At 38.0% G+C, this 16817-nt stretch overlaps 2 protein-coding genes across 20 annotated transcripts in view; one reads left to right on the top strand and one right to left on the bottom strand.

Annotated features, from left to right (window-relative positions):
• Positions 1-367, top strand: part of PCM1 (pericentriolar material 1) — a 79540-nt gene extending 79173 nt beyond the window's left edge. For all 18 annotated transcript variants that reach the window (XM_064477510.1, XM_064477506.1, XM_064477507.1 and 15 more), the window contains one exon: positions 22-367. In XM_064477510.1, coding sequence (XP_064333580.1) covers positions 22-47 — 26 coding nt within the window. In that variant the 3' untranslated portion in view covers positions 48-367. The remainder of the gene's footprint in view (positions 1-21) is intronic.
• A 2610-nt stretch (positions 368-2977) lies between these two features.
• Positions 2978-16817, bottom strand: part of ASAH1 (N-acylsphingosine amidohydrolase 1) — a 51769-nt gene continuing 37929 nt past the window's right edge. Inside the window, exon 14 of one of the 2 annotated variants that reach the window (XM_031440252.2) lies at positions 2978-8283. In XM_031440252.2, coding sequence (XP_031296112.1) covers positions 8200-8283 — 84 coding nt within the window. In that variant the 3' untranslated portion in view covers positions 2978-8199. Of the gene's footprint in view, positions 8284-14899; positions 15823-16817 lie in introns of those variants that run through there. The other variant, XM_031440251.2, reaches the window with a different exon arrangement.

Raw genomic sequence — 16817 nt, forward strand, 5'->3', positions numbered from 1 at the left:
AATTATTATTCTGTTTTTCAGAAACAGTGGGAGCCCACAGTATATGAGATGTCTTCAGAGGCTCATCTAACTCTCTCTTTACATAGTCAATGCGTATATGAAAATGGCACTAAATAAACGTGTTCTGATCTGTATAAAAATGTAAATTAGTTTGACACTGCATTTTTAATAGGTGTGCTAATCTCTGCCCATGGCAGTTTAAAACATCAAAAACTGAATTCTGGACAGATTCCAGCCTTGATACACTGTGGGTTTTTTTGTTTTTCTTTCATTTTTTTAAGTCTGGATTTTTTTTTTCCCCATTGCGATGTTTGGTAACGTTAAATTTAAAATGTAGTTTCAAATAAAGTTTGGACTTACCTGTAAAGTATCCTTTTTGGAAATTATGTTGAATTCTATACAGCAAGTCACTGTTCTGTGTAATTAGGCTATTCAGAGAAGAGCAGTGGTCAAGAGTTAGAGAAATATACTATTTATTATAAAGCCCAGCCTTTAGGCCAGGCTTCCAGTTAATGCCAGTGTTGCTGCTATTTGGCCTAATGTTCTTTTAGATACCTGCATGTCTTATTCCTGCACAAGGAAAGGGCAGGTTATGAAGATATCCAGGATATCAGTGAAGTTACTATAGAATGTATATTAATATTCTATTCAAATTTGATAATACGTTTAGAACACTTGTCCTTAGTACCTAGAACTTACATAATTATCTATTAGAGAAATATTTTCCGGAATTTCAATTCATATCTATGTTGTCTCAGTCTAAAAGTAAGTAAGTTTTATATAATTAGTATTTCTGCACAGACAAGTAAAGTGACATTGTGATTAATTTTAAATGAAAAACCAGGCTCTTTAGAGATTTAATAGAACTAGGTTTATGTACCAAAATGTTAAGGTTCTGTATGCCTTTGGAGAGCCTTGCCTTTTGAGATGATAGTTTAGACCAAAGCCTAGTTGCTTCTGTGTGTAGTGAGAGAGCAGCAGGTTCGCAGATGAAGTGATGAGTAATGAAACTGTGCAGCTTCATCGCTAAATAAAATAGCTTTTCAAAGTTCCCATACTTGCTGTATACCCAGTAAGGCTTCACAGAGCCAGTTAACAGTTAAGTCAACCTTACCGATTCCTCCTTGAATAAAATATGAAGAAGAATTGTTCCAAATAGTCTTTTAAATTTGTCCAGCAATTGACTGAAGTGTACCCCTTAAGAAAAGACTTGGTTGACATTCCTTTGTAATTCTTGTCTGTTACCTCAGTGTAAGACTGTAATGTCCAGTCAGGGAACATTAAATGAGGATTTCCTTATGAGGTCGTTTACTGTATTGCTACTTAGTTTAAATTATGAGAGACATATATCTCCAACTTTAATAAAACCTGTTAAGAAAACTATCACTCCAGAAACAGGTATTCTTACTCAGCTGGCTTGACTTAGGGAGGTTGAAGCACAAGTTACATTAAATGTGTACTTGAGTTCTATATTCGTTTTCCAGACTGTACAGGGAGGGGGAGAAACTTCATTCTGGTACTCAAGCCAAGCCTTACATATTAAGACTGTCTCTCTCTCTCTGCATGCATGTTAAAGGTTGATACAGTGGAAGAGTTGTACTTATATCCTAGTTACCATGGTAGTACCTGTGAACCTCATCGGACTGGCTTATTTGACTTACGTTACAATAGCTGCTATAATCTGGTCTGTTGTTTTCTATTTTAGTAGATAATTTAGTTTTAAAATACTTAGGACTTGAGAGCAGCAGATAACTTGTTTTAATATATTTTTTCTAGTAGCTGTTGCTGAAGGGTTAGACATTAAATATTATTGTCTGTCTTAATTTTAAGTTACAAATTTTGTTAGAGGTAAAACAGGAAGTAAAGGGCAGAATGAGTGAGAGAGAGAACCCTACTACGCAGGTTGAAATAATGCCTGAAATAGTGAGCTCGCCGGACCGTGCAGGTACTCTTTGTATTTTGTAGCATTCACTTTGCGTAAGCGCTTTTACACGGTTAATAAATGTATATCCTGCATACAACCCTGAATTGCATTTTCATTTAAATTGACAAACTCATTTTTGCTTTAGAATTTATTACAGAATTCTTACTTGTGGCTTACTTGACAATTTAAAATGTGTTTAAAAAAAATCAATACATGAAAAGTAATGACATATCAATTAGCCAGTGAGAGGATATATTAAACTTAAGATGTTTTTCTTACAGTATAGCTGTGCTGTACTATTTTTTAGTTATATGTATTTTATATACTATGTACAGAACATTCTCATATTTACTCAAAATTAGATTGGCATGTTGCTTTTTTCCCCCATTTTTAAAATTGAAGTATAATCAGTTTACAGTGGTTGTGTCAGTTTCTGGTGTACAGCATAGTGTTTCGGTCATGCCTATTCATTCATACATTGTCACTATAGGTTACTAGAAGATATTGACTATAGTTCCCTGTGCCATACAGTATACACTTGTTTATCTATTTTATATATAGTAGTATCTGCAAATCCCGAACCCCCAATTTATCCCTTCCCACCACTTTTCCCCCTTGGTAACCTTACGTTTGTTTTCTGTAGATGGGCATGTTTCTTGCTCAACTTTCTTTAGTGCAAAGAACTCATTTTTTATCTGCCAAAGAAATAATTGGCTCTGGATTTCACTTATTTCACTGTACAAATATGGTTGTCCAGTCACCTTGCCTGGAAGAACCAGCATTTCTTGTTCTCGCTGCACTAGTCTTACTGTTACTTTAACGTGTACTGCCTTTACACGTCTAGTTTTTCCCTCATGTTAGCTAGTGTCTCTAGCTGGCTCATTTTCCATTAAAGAACAGAGGGAAATCCATGCCTACAAATGACTATGATTCTTATGTAAACAGAGATTCACTTATCTTACCAGTCCATTTCATCTGCCCAGACACATAAATATCCACAACAGAACACCCTTCGGGCCAGCAGTTTATAACCAAAAGCTGTTGATTTGGCTATTTTGAAAACTAATCACAGGATAATATTTCAGTGTAACAGAGTTCTTTTCTCTCACATGCTTAATGTATTTCTTGCATTGTAACTTTTCCTACATATAGTTAGTTATCCCCAATATATAGATCTAGGAAACCATGTATAATTAATTTGAAATAAATAATGTAGTTGTAAATATTAAGATATTAATTTGAAATTTTATTTAGAAATATTAATTAGAATTATTAATTAGAAATCTTCACCTTTAGTGAACTGTATCTCCCAGAGTACAGCTGCCTTTTTAAGGCCATCCTGTTAATCAAATGACATCATGAAAAGGCTTTGAAAAATACAAAGTGCTGTACCAGTTCACAGTTCTAGCGTTCAGGATTTGTGTTAAACCGCACTTTCAGTGACACTATGTCCATATACATTTAGGGTTCTCTTCCATTTCCATTGCTCCTTCACCTGTTGCCTCACAGTTGATACTCAGTATATTCCTAGAAGGGGACAAGGCATGAGTTACTCTGTCAAATGAAGCAGTGGTCATGGAAATGCTTTGATGACAAGTGCTATATAAATGTAAGCACTCATGTGTATATCCACTGGAGAAAAGAAAGGCCCCGGAAAAGAAGGGCTAAGATTCTCCTTAAACTCACATAACTCAGTAGTAAAGTTTTTGCGTACTTTTCAGGGTTCTCACCGACAAATTTATTTGTATTTCTAAGACAGTTTTTAAAACTATCTACCAGAATCCATAGTTGCTTTCCTGTGTTCTTTGCTTAACATTCTTTTCTAACATGTCCTGGCTATATACACTTTTTGTAGTTTTTCCCTCTTTAGGTAAGGAGGCAAAATCTAAAGAGCCTTCATTGTAATGAATTTTAGATGTGGAGTTTTCCCACGGTGTCACTTTGACCATTCTAGATATCTTCCTTCTATTTCACTTTATTTCTTCTTTTCATTCCCTCACTCTTTCTACCCCCACATTCCCCCCAGGTATTTAAGACATAGGTACAGTAATAGAATTAATGCTACACAATTAGTATTTCAGATAGCTTGTTTTTTGTTGTTTATTGAATCATAGTTGATTTACAGCATTAGTTTCAGGTGTACAACATAGTGATTCACTTATTTTCATAGATTATACTCCATTAAGTTATTATAAAATGTTGGCTGTATTCCCTGTGCTGTATAATATATCCTTGCGGCTTATTTATTTTATACATAGTAGTTTGTATCTCTTAATCCCCTACCCCTGGCTTGCCCCTTCCTCCCTTTCTTCTCCCCACAGGCAACAGCTAGTTTGTTTTCTGTCTGTGAATCTGCTTCTGTTTTATTGTATTCGTTTAATTTTTAGATTCCACATAGAAATGAGAACCAGTATTTGTCTTTCTCTTATTTCATTTAGCATTATACCCTCCAGGTCTGTCCATGTTGTTGCAAATGGCAGTATTTCATTGTTTTTAATGGCTGGGGAATATTCTGTGTGCGTGCGTGCGTGCGTGCGTGCGTAGCACGTCTTTACCCATTCATCTGTTGATGGGCATTTAGGTTACTTCTGTATCTTGGCTATTATAAATAATGCTGCTGTGAACATAAAGCTGCATGTATCATTTTCAAATTAGTGTTTTCATTTTCTTCAGGTATGTATCCAGAAGCGGAATTGCTGGATCATATGGTGGTTCTGTTTTTAGTTTTCTGAGAAACCTCCATATTGTTTTCCATAGTGGCTGCACCAGTTTGCATCCCCACTAACACTGTACAAGGGTTCTTTTTTCTCCACATCCTCACCAACACTTGTTATTTGTCTTTTGGATAATAGCCATTCTGACAGGTGTGGGGTGATACCTCGTGGTGGTTTTGATTTGCATTTCCCTGATGGTTAGTGATGCTGAGCATCTTTTCATGTGCCTATTTGCCATCTGTATATCTTCTTTGGAGAAATACCTGTTTCAGTCCTCTGCCCATTTTTTATTGGGGTTTTTTTTTTTGATAATTGAGTTCTCTGAGATGTTTGTATATTTTTGGAAATTAACCCCTTTTCAGTTGCACTGTTTGCAAATATTTTATCCCAGTCAGTAGGCTGTCTTTTTGTTTTGTGTATGGTTTCCTTTGCTGTGCAAAAGCTTGTAAGTTTAATTATATTCCATTTGTTTATCTTTGCTTTTATTTCTGTTGCCTTGGAAGACTGATCTAAGGAAATACTGCTGTTATTTATGTCAGGGAATGTTTTGCCTATGTTCTCTTCTAGGAGTTTATGGTGTCATGTCTTATATTTAGGTCTTTAAACCATGTTGAATTTATTTCTGTATGTGGTGTGAGGGAGTGTTCTAATTTGATTGATTTACATGAGGCTGTCCAGCTTTCCCAACACTACTTGCTGAAGAGACTTTTTCTCTGTTGTATATTCTTGCCTCCATTTTTGAAGATTAATTGACTGTAGCTTTGTGGGTTTGTTTTGAACCCAGTGCTGACTCTTCAGAGGAGAGCTAATAAGCTTTTCTAAGAGCACAGAAATGGTTAACAGTCTATGAATAGTGACCAGAGAATTCTGTTCTATTCCAAATAGCAACAAAGTCTATCTTCAAGCTCTTGGATCACTTAACTCTAGCAGCCCTTGCCTACTTGAGGATTGAGTAAATCCTTTTCGATGCTAAGTTTCCTCCTGTGACATTACAGTCACTGTAGAGGGAGTGTGCGTGGCCAGGAGTGGAAGTTGAGGAAGGATTCTTTAATGTCTTAAGCTTTATGTAGAAGTTGAGGAAGGATTCTTTAATGTCTTAAGCTTTATGTAGAAGTTGAGGAAGGATTCTTTAATGTCTTAAGCTTTATGTAGACGGAGACCTTGCCTTTTCTTTTTTGCTATACATTGTATCCCCAATATCTGGCACACGACATTCTTTGTGTTGAATGTGCTCCCAGTATATTTTTAACAACCTTATTGTCAACTATAAAGTATACAGTTTGCTAAGTTTTAACATGTATGTGTGTGTATATGTATATACACACACATATATAATATATACACACACACCTATATGTATACACACACACTCGTGACACCCTTACCACAATCAAGATAATAAACATACATATCATCCCCCAGAGTTTCCTGAGGCTCCTTGGGAGTCCTTCCCACTCACCTCTCTCCCCCACCTCACTTCATCTCCAGGTGACCACTGATTTGCTGTCACTATTGATTAGTTTGCATTTTCTAGAAATTTGTGTAAATGCAAGTATACAGCCTGTATCTTTGGCTTTCTTCACTCAGCATATTATTTTTGAGATTCATTCATGTGTAGCATGTATCAGTAGTTCATCCCTTTGTATTGCTGAATAATACTCCATTTTATGGTCATACCACCATTTGTTTATCCACTAGTCTGTTGATGCACATTTGGATTGTTTCTGGTTTGGAGCCCTTTCAAGTAAAGCTGTTATAAAAATTTATGTGCAGTTTTTTGCGTGAACATGTACTTTAGTTTTCCTTGGATAAATACCTAGGAGTGGAACAGCTGCATCATATAAGTGTATGTTTAACTTTATTAGAAACCACCATGTGTTTTCCATAGTGGTTGTACCATTTTACATTCCTCCTCCATTACACACACACAGTTCCCACTTGCTCCACTTCCCAGCCAACTCTTGGTATTATCATTGTCACTTTTAGACACTGTAATGTGCATGTAGTGGTATCTCATTCTGGTTTGACCTACATAGCCCTAGTAACTAATGATCTTGAACATCTTTTCATGTATATATTTGCCATCCATATGTTGTCTTTGAAGTGTCTTCAAATATCTTGCCTATTATATAAATTGGGTTGTTGGATTTCTTAGTTTTTAGTTGTAAGTTACATATTGCAGACAGTTTATCAAATCAGTGGTTTTTTTCCCTAGGCTTTTTTTTTTTTTTTTTTTTTTTTAGTGTCTACTGAACAGAAGTTTTCAAATACGGTGAATGCCGATTATTTTTTTTCTCTTATGCATCATGCATGTAGCATCATATCTAAGAAATTTTTCCCTAACTTGAGGTCATAAAAATGTTTTCTTCTGGAGATTTTAGTTTTAGAGTTTTACATTTCAGTCATTATCATTTTGAATTAATTTTATATGTGGTGAGAGGTGTGTATTCAGTGTTCCTTTATTTGCATATTAGTATCCAATTGCTCCAGCACCATTTGTTAAAAATACACTCCATTTTCTACAGAACTGCATTTGCAGCTATTCAGTGAGTAAATGATAATTTGCTAAGTTCATTTCCTCATTTAGCTGCAGGAAGTAAGGATATAGAGAAGGGAGCCAGACCTGTGTATACTTACGATACAGTGTAATTGTGATAAAAGCACTTCCTTGATACACCCTCATGAGAGCCTTCCAAGCAGAGCACCATGCCAAAAATCACTTATAAACTCAAGTATTGCCCTTGTGAATAAGACCAGGGGTCTCTTCAGCCTGGTTCTCTCTCTGAGCAGTGACCTCAGAGCAGGCATTGTGGGAGGAGAGAATAGAATCTGTTTCTTATTCCAGTGCTGAAATAAGTTATTGTCCCAAAGGCTTCTGGAATTCAGTGACTCAGCAACCAAAAGGGCTGGATGGTAGGTAAGTTGGTATTTCCCAAATGACTTCATTTAAGAAACGGTAATCATAGAGCCCTGGATACATCTGTCTCCCTTTCTAGCCTTGTGTTGTTGCTGCAAACACTACAACGTGCAGTTCCCCAAACTGCTCAAACCCTTTCTTGCATTGATGCTCCAAATACACTTTTTTTTTTAAATACACTCTTGTCTCTCACTTAAGTATTTCCTGCCTTCATCTAATTCCTACCCTTTAAAACTTAGTTCTTCTGCAACCCTCCCTTTCTGATGGCAGGTTCTCATTTGTGTTCACCTCTTACAAGTTCACATCATCTGCCAATCACAGGTGATTTACTTTCCTGGCTTCCCTCTCAGGCTTTAAGATCTTTGAGGGAAGAGACTGTGTCTCATCCAACCTTGTATGTTGCCTGGCACACATCTGGTGCCAAGTGTTGAACTTGTTGACTTCATAGGGAAGTGCTTCCATCACAAGCTGTTGACTGTGAAGGTGGGCAGTAGTTTATTAGAATGTAGGGCTGCGGCTCAGAGTCACTGTTCCTTTATTTTTTCCCACCCTTTCGGATCCAGTTTTCTAGGTGTACAGGGTCCTCCATAGGCTCTCCCTTCTCTTTTCAGTTGCTGCTGTCACAGGCTCCTGTTTGTCAGTACTCATAGTGGACTCTGCCAGATTGCAGTTGCAGTCTGCTTCATCCCATCTCCCCAGGAATGTGTTGGCAGGATGCCCCAGAGATTCTGTGGAAATGAACCCAGCAATGGAAATAGAGTAGCTGTACACTTATTCTTAGCAGTGTGCTCATTGATGGCATTAGACAATAATTACTGTTTGAATGTCTTGTGAAAAGGCATCCTGCCCACTGCTGGTGGATGTGTATAAAGATTCAAACATTCCAGAAGGTGTATCATGAAGAAGTGTACACCTAACCTAACCTCTGTTCAGTCTCTGTCCTGCTCTGTAAACAAAGTATAGTCACCACAGCATTAATTATAATTGCAAAACCATGAAAACAAACTGAATGTCCACAAAATGTATTTTAGAATCCTACAAAGCATTTTAAAAGGGTAGCAAAAATTAACAGTGACATGGAAAGGGCTCCATACTGTTAAATGAAAAACAAAATGAGCATGGGACACAACACAGAGTATTATGATGGGCTACCCCCAGGAAAGGGGGGGAACTGGAGAGTGAAATAGGGACTTTGTTTCTTTTCGTTAAAACAAATTTTAACCAAACGATAAATTACTGTATTGTTTGTATATTTTTAAAAATACTGATAACCTAACCCAGTGTCTTCTTATACAGAAGCCATCAAGTAGCTCAGAGGTATAACTGAGAAAAGTAGCTCTAACACAGACTCAGTGTGGTGTCTCTGCACACAGACAATTTTTTTTATTTTACTATACCTGGGTCACATAACTTTTATTTTTAAAATTACCATGAAAACCTTGTAGCAGTACCTAAAGCAGAACATGAAAAGAGAAAACATTCCTTCTAAATCAATTTGTCATTAATACCACTTGGTAAGTGGGAGGGAGGGTATAGCTCAGTGGTAGGGCATGTGCTTAGCATGCACAAGGTCATGGGTTCAATCCCCGGTACCTCCACCGAAGAGATATATATTTATATATATATATAAATAAATTTGATTACCTCAAAAAACCCCAGCTCTTTCACATATAGCAAAGGAAACTATAAGCAAAACAAAACAAAACTACGGAATGGAAGAATACTCACAAAAGATGATACTGACAAGGGCTTAATTTCTAGAATCTATAAACAGCTCATACAACTTAATAAAATCTAACAATGGGCAGAAAACCTAAAAAAGTAATTCTCCAATGAAGACATACAAATGGCCAATAGGCACATGAAAAATGCTCAGTATCACTAATTATCAGAGAAATGCAAATCAAAAATGAGGTATCACCTCATCAGTCAGAATGGCTCTCTCTCACAAGCCCACAAAAGATAAATGCTGGAGAGGGTGTGGAGAAAAGGGAACCCTCCTACACTGATGGTGGGAATGTAGTCTAGTGCAGTGATTATGGAAAACAGTGTGGAGATTCCTCAAAAAACTAAAGATAGACTTACCATATGATCCATCAATCCCACTCCTGGGCATATATCCAGAAGGAACCTTAATTCAAAAGGATACATACACCCCAGAGTTCACAGCAGCACTATACACAATAGCCAAGACATGGAAGCAAACTAAATGTCCACTGACAGATGACTGCATAAGTAAGTAGTAGGTTTCTACAATGGAATACTACTCAGTCATAAAAAAGAATAAAATGCCATTTGCAGCAACATGGATGGATCTGGAGATTATCATACTAAGTGAAATAAGTCAGAAAGACAAATACCATATGATATCACTTACATGTGGAATCTTAAAAAAAATGACCAATGAACTTATTTACAGAAAAGAAACAGACTCAAAAACATAGAAACAAACTTAGGGTTACCAGGGGGACAGGGGGATGGATAAACTGGGAGTTTGAGATTTGCAGATACTAACATATATATAACAGATAAACAAGTTCATACTGTATGGCACAGGGAACTATATTTGGTATCTTGTAGTAATGGTGAAAAATATGAAAACGAATATATGTATGTTCATGTATGACTGAAGCATTATGCTGTACACCATCAACTGACACATTATAAACTGACTATACTTCAATGAATACATATATATATAAATTATATAAAATTTTAATTTAAAAATAAAGTGGACCAAAAAAAAATCACTTGATAAAAAATTGCACCTTCCAGTTTTTCTATGCTGAACTCTGTAAAACATTAACTCTGTAAAACTGTTGTTCACAGTGCTAAAAGTTTTACATTTGTTTTAATTTGAAGCGGGGGGAGTTGCTCTATATGAAATCTCATGAAACTATCAAAAATAAAATTATAATTTCAGTAAAACACTTACAACTACCTTGGCAAATCTGCAACTGGTAATTTTCAAATTTTACTTCAAAGTATTTACACAAAATGTTACACCAGAGGACAACTGCTTTGGTTATATAATTCTAATAAACCACTTGACAAATTTATTAGCTCTTCTCTGTGTTTTTAATGCTGAATTTGTCACTTTTAAGTAGTTGCACTGAAAAAAAAAAAAAGCAAGAGTGCCTGTAACTGAAGAGCACCTGTACTCAGCCCTCGAAGTCTAGGGTCAGTGGGGAGGGTACAGCTCAAGTGGTAGAGCTCATGCTTAGCATGCATGAGGTCCTGGGTTTAATCCCCAGTACCTCCTCTAAGAATAAACAAACTTAATTACCTTCCCTCACCAAGAAAACAAACAAAACAAAAACAAAAACAAAAAAAGAGTGTAGCTGGATAGTCCATCAATTCTATGATTTAAAAAAAACTTAAAAAAAAAAACATAGAAGCTATAATCTCTTTTCCCAAACAATCACTTAAGATTTAAAAAAATCCATCATATTAGCTCTTGGCATATAGAGAGCTTACGGAGGTGACAGAAAAATATTTTCAATATTAGATTATTTTGGCCATGGTAGATTTTCAATGTGGTAATGATTTGAGAAATATAAAACTACCTTGCCTCAAAGACAACAGTATTGTTCAGTATATATTGATTTGTTATATATTGCCTTATTCTTTTGATTATGAAAACAGCCAAACATCATTCCTTTGTCATCTGCACTAAAAAGTGTGCAAATATCAAAGATCTTCCATCAGGCCTTTTCACATTTTAAATACAGGAAAACTAAGTGGCAGAACCAAGACTAGAACCGAAGTCTCTCAGTGCCAATCCCTACATGACACCATTGCTCATTGGCAATGAAAGCTTTAACTTGGAAACCAGTGCATATATAGTATGAACTCAGTACCTTATCAAAGGCAAAGAGAAGTGAAAATTTTGCACATTTATTCCATCTAGCAACTGTAAATTAACAGAAAAAATATTAAATATTGAAAATCGATTTTCTTTCTAAAGACAATTCTCTACTGATAATGACAGAGCCAGTCATTAGGCGTTAGGTACACAAGGAAATATTTATTATCAGTAACTAAGATGAAAAATCTTACTTATTCCATTTGGCGACATGGTTCATTTTACCTGAGTATGTGAAAAACAAACTGTTATTAGCATCAAGTTATTTCTCCTTAGTCATAACTCCAGCGTGTAATGAGATTTCTCTCACCCACACACACCTGGGCATGCATGGCCTTGCAGCTGACTTGTTAGAACTCCTCTCATGTTTTGAAATAACGCTGTCAACCCAGTCTCTTATCTGTATGTGTGAGAGTTGTACTGTTTAGCCCACTGGGCTACTGTAGGGCATAACTTGAGTTATGTTTCCTGAGATTCAAGTAGGGTGGGCACTGAACTCAGGTGCTACCTATTTTCAAAATTAAGCATTCTTACTGTCAGAGTCTGTGTGTGTCAGGTATACCTATGTATTGCACAAATGTTACCCATGTATAAACATAATGTCCATGTGCAACTGATGGGCTAACTGGAGGCGTCCAAAGCTAGCTGCCCACAATTGCTTTAATAATATATGTGCTTTCTGCAGATTAGAGTGTCATCATTATTTTGAAATACTTGATAAGAAAACTTTGATTAAATTTACCCATTCAAGTCTGTGAATAGTAAATACTACAGTGGTTCTAACAGGTCCAACACCACCTGGGTTTTTGGCTGCTACCAAACTGCCTGCTAACCTGAGATGCAGTTTAAATCTGGGTTCATAAAGCTAAAGGAAACCTTGGAGAAAACGGGTTAAACCCACACGTGGCAGAGGCAGACCTGAAGGTGCAGAAAGGCTCGGAGGCTTGTCCCAGGGCACACAACTGGGTGATGAAGGAGTCGGAACCAGGGCTCCGGGTTCACCTCCGTCCAGACTTCGGGGACGGGGCTTTCCAACCTTTTTTCGTACACACCATGCCACACGCAGGAAATGACAATGCTTGTAAGGCTTGCTGAAGTAAACTTTTGTGAAAAATTTGTGAAAAATTCATGACATTTTCTATTTAAAAATTATGAAATGTGTAAATTATGAACAAAAGTATCAGGGAAGCTAGGACAAAATATTTAAAACTATAAACTTCTCTTAATATGGTTTATAGCCTATTTGAAGTTGCTACAAAAAAGAATTTATGATGATCTCTTCAAATTTTTGGAAATCATTGAGGATACATAATTGGGTCATACACTTAAACCTATACTTTACAACCATCAAGAATTGACAGCAGTTGAAATTATATTTGAAGATAAATAACTTCTTTTCCTCTTTCATTGTTAAATGTAATACTGAAATATCTTGGGAAATGGATTCTGTCTGTGGTGGAGCTGCATGCTGGGCTTCCCGGTACCTGAACAGAAACCCCTCCAGCCTGAGACCCTTTGTTGCCTGGGCTGTACTGAGATCTGCACACGGCCAGGTGCTCAGGCACCCACTTGGTCTTGCTCTACCCATCCAGGGGGGAAGCAAGTTCCAAATGTTTTCGCTACCAGTGAGGACAAGGGCCACCAAGATAGGTTTGGGTTCTGGTGGAAAAAAAACGGGGAGGAGGCCACTCAGTGAGGGCTGAATGGCTAGATATCTTTACATTGATTCTGGATTTGATAGGCAAAATCTAGTTGGCCCAGGTCTCCTCTGGTCTGCAGAGCCAGCAATCTAGCACCAAACCTGCCCTTGGCCTTGCACACACACCTCCTTCCCCAGCCTGAGGAGACCATGGGGAGATGCAGTCAACTCCTCTCTACCCACGCCTGCTCTTCGTGGAGCCCCAAGGAAGCCGGTGCTGTGGGAGGCTGAGAGATCAGTGTCTCCAGGCACACGTGTCATCCAGGCGCAACACACCATCACCAACCACGAAAGGCCTGAGATTTTACCCTACCGGCAAGCAAATGAGGTAGTCTGCCGCCACTGCATGGACACTGATGGGCTCCCGGGTCAGAGGTGAAAGGCTTTACTCCTCCCTGCACACCAGGCAGCTTGAGTTCGGGTTCACATGGATCCCCCGCCTCCCCCGTCCCAAGTCCCACAGAGCTAACGAGAACAGCCCAAGTAGATGGTGCACATGCCACATCTGCATCACAGCTGAGGAAGTGAGCTGAGGAGCCCCTGGTGACGGCAGGGGCTGCTCTGCTTAGCCAGCTGTCCAACCTTCGCCCTGCAGGCGGGCAGTGGTCTTTCTTATCCTAGTCAGGAAACAAGTCTTTCCTCTGCCACTAGGGGAGACCCTATTTCTATCTTCAAGGCAGTTTGCTAGACAAGCATGTTTGGAATAACAGTCTGGGGCAAAAGCTGTCACAGGATGTGTAGAAATGCCACGGACTAAAGCTAGGTGGGGAAATAACAGCCCAAGGTTTGTATCCAACTTGCCCCTTAATTTTATCCAGTATTTTTAAAAATACAGTCTCATTAACGTCCTCTCCAAATTAAAACAGCATTTAACACCGCTATCCTGGAGGAACCATTGTCAGCGTTTTGGTAAACATCCAAAACGTCTAGTCGTCTCTCTGTTCTAGATGTGTATCTAGTTATGCATAAGTACGTGTATAAAGAATTACATAATAGGTTTATACTATATATCCTCTTTTATAAACTGCTTTTAACCACTAAACAGTACTACCTGAAATTTTAATACCACTTGTTATTTCCTCCAAATGCTTTGATTCAGTCCTAACTGAGGAATCAGTCTGAGACAATTAGCCTCTCACCTCTTTATTCTCATGTATATCAAAGACTGCTACTTTAGGAAAAAATACAAGTTTATGTCACTTCATTTTTATAAGATGAGCAAAATCCAAAGTAAAGTTTTTGTAATTCATCGAATCCCGTTTGAACACAAGTCCTTTTGTAATTCTCCTTGCTTCACTAAGCTAACGCTGGCATCACCGCAGTTTTGCGGATGCACCTCCTATCTGGGAGGAAAAGCTGTCTCTGGACACCTCCACACTGGATTGATACCACTGGGTTAAGAGGTGATAAGGGTTAGTCATGTTAGACTGTGACCATTTAGTCGTAAGTTGAATAGGCCACTTACATAACCTAATTTAATTCAAATACATTCATCTTGGATTTCTCCATCACCCCCACCCTCAAACCAACACGTAGGTTTACCGTCAGTCAGCATACAAGACTGCTTGCTGACTGACACTTCTTCTAATGACTGCTTATTGAATGACATGAATACAGCTGACATTACACAGAAATGAAGTGGCTGCAGGTCTTACCCAACTGGCCTACATTTCACAATTCACTGTGAAAGTTTGAAAGGTTAACAAGTTTCTCATAAATAGATTGATTTCTGAAAAACATTTTTAGTAACTAGAGCTTAGTTTAAAAAAATACATATTGATCAGAAGGACAAACTAAAAATTTATTTATTAAATGAATGATACTTATGAGAGTTTAAAATAATGGCTCACCTCCTATTTTCCACAAATCTTTGATCTGCTTCTTTAACCCTGATTCACAGAACCTAAGACTGTCTTTGAAATTAACTTCCTGGGGTTACTGGGAGGTAGGCTAAATATGAAAAAGGAGACACTTCAAATCTAACTATAAAAGACTGCCCTGCAGACTGATTACTTCATGAACCCCCTCAAGAGTACTTTTCAGAGTCAAAAGCTCACGTGATGCCCATTAAGAGAAACATACAGTTGAGTTCCTGTCTTATCCTCCTCCAATCAAAATTAGTGAAATACATTGCTGTCACAGACAGCGAAACAATGGTATATTAGTTTTAATAGTAGTTAGAACCAGGAAGAAAGGGCTGAAAAACACAAATGTGAGATAAAAGTGAAAAACTGAATAATGTGGACTATTAACTATTACTCACACAGGTGTACAGGATTCAGTGCTCACAGAGAATCCTGCTTTTATTCCATGGAGGGGGGTCTCACAGTAGTTTTACTGTCCGTTCCCAAATGTCAGAGTGAAATGAAACACAGTAAATTCTGGATGACTGGCATATTTCACTAAAAGAAGTTATTTGTATGTAAGAATGATCAACCGTTTCAGCAAAAAAAGCCTGTGAGTTGTAAACATACCAAGAAAGACAAGCTCACGCCTCAAAGAGAACCTGCCCTGAGTCTCTGGAAGGAGATCAGACACGGCTGCACTGCTCAGCCACGTGGGGGCTCCCGTCTTGACATCATAGAAGGCGCATCCTGTAGGCCAGGTGTGTGCTCACCAACCTATACAGGGGTCTGGGCAGTCCCGCAGGTATGTCTCAAAGTGACCTTTGGTAACATCTATCAGGGTTGTGTATACCGTCAGCTGAAAGAGAAGTTATTTTTACTTAAAAGGATGTGTTCAGTTCTAAGATGACCTGACTCATATTGGCATTTCTTTACTTGTGGAATTGCTTATGAAGTTACTTAATACTAAATAATATATAATACTGTATCTGTAAAGGTAAAAAGAAGTATTACATAATATAAAGGTCCAAGGAATTAATAAATAAATAATAAGTCAATAATAAAACAACTGACTTCAACAGAACCATTATTCCAAGGCATGAACATGAACAGCCTTGGGCTTTCTCTCCCAAGCCTTGGTCTTAATTCTGAGCAGTACATCACTTCACCGCAAAGGCTTTACGACTCACTTAACCCTCCTCAATGCGTAATTTGCAAAGACTAATGGTGTACTGCGGGGTGTGAACAGTTTAGCTTTGGCTACCCTTACCCTTACCCTTAAAGCATTTCTAGTGCGGTGAGGGAAACTACGCAGGCAGGCAGGTTACAAGGTATACACCCAAACTCAGAATCTGTAAGTCACCCAACTGTGCGCTCACATGAAGATGGCGTGGGCCAAGTGAGACAGACGGTCAGTGAAGTAAGGAAGGCTTCCCTCAGGAGCCAGGTTCTGATCCACATGCTAACGGGCAGGACAATTTGTTCCAGCAAAGGTGCTGGAGGCACACTGACTCCAGGGAGGGTTAAGGAAAAGGACCAAGGAAAGGAAGAGAAGGAACAAATGGGAGAATCCGGGGAATCGGAAATACACAAGGGGGTGAACTATTAGCAAAATGGGTGATTAGGAAACTTTGGCGTATTTTAGCCACAGTGTCAGGAAAAGAAAAAGAGATGTAATAGAATTTAAGAGAAACCCTAACCCACTAAGACGCAAAGCTGTCTGAAAACAGACTTCTGACTTTGTTTTGTCAAGTCTTAGGTGTTAGTTGCAATGCACAGTGTTCGATTCCTCATAGACAGAGAAGTCAAGACTAACACGCTAGACTCAATTCAACTGCCAAGTAAGTAAAACTG

Source organism: Camelus dromedarius, chromosome 22, assembly GCF_036321535.1.
Source record: "Camelus dromedarius isolate mCamDro1 chromosome 22, mCamDro1.pat, whole genome shotgun sequence".
Taxonomy (NCBI): domain Eukaryota; kingdom Metazoa; phylum Chordata; class Mammalia; order Artiodactyla; family Camelidae; genus Camelus; species Camelus dromedarius.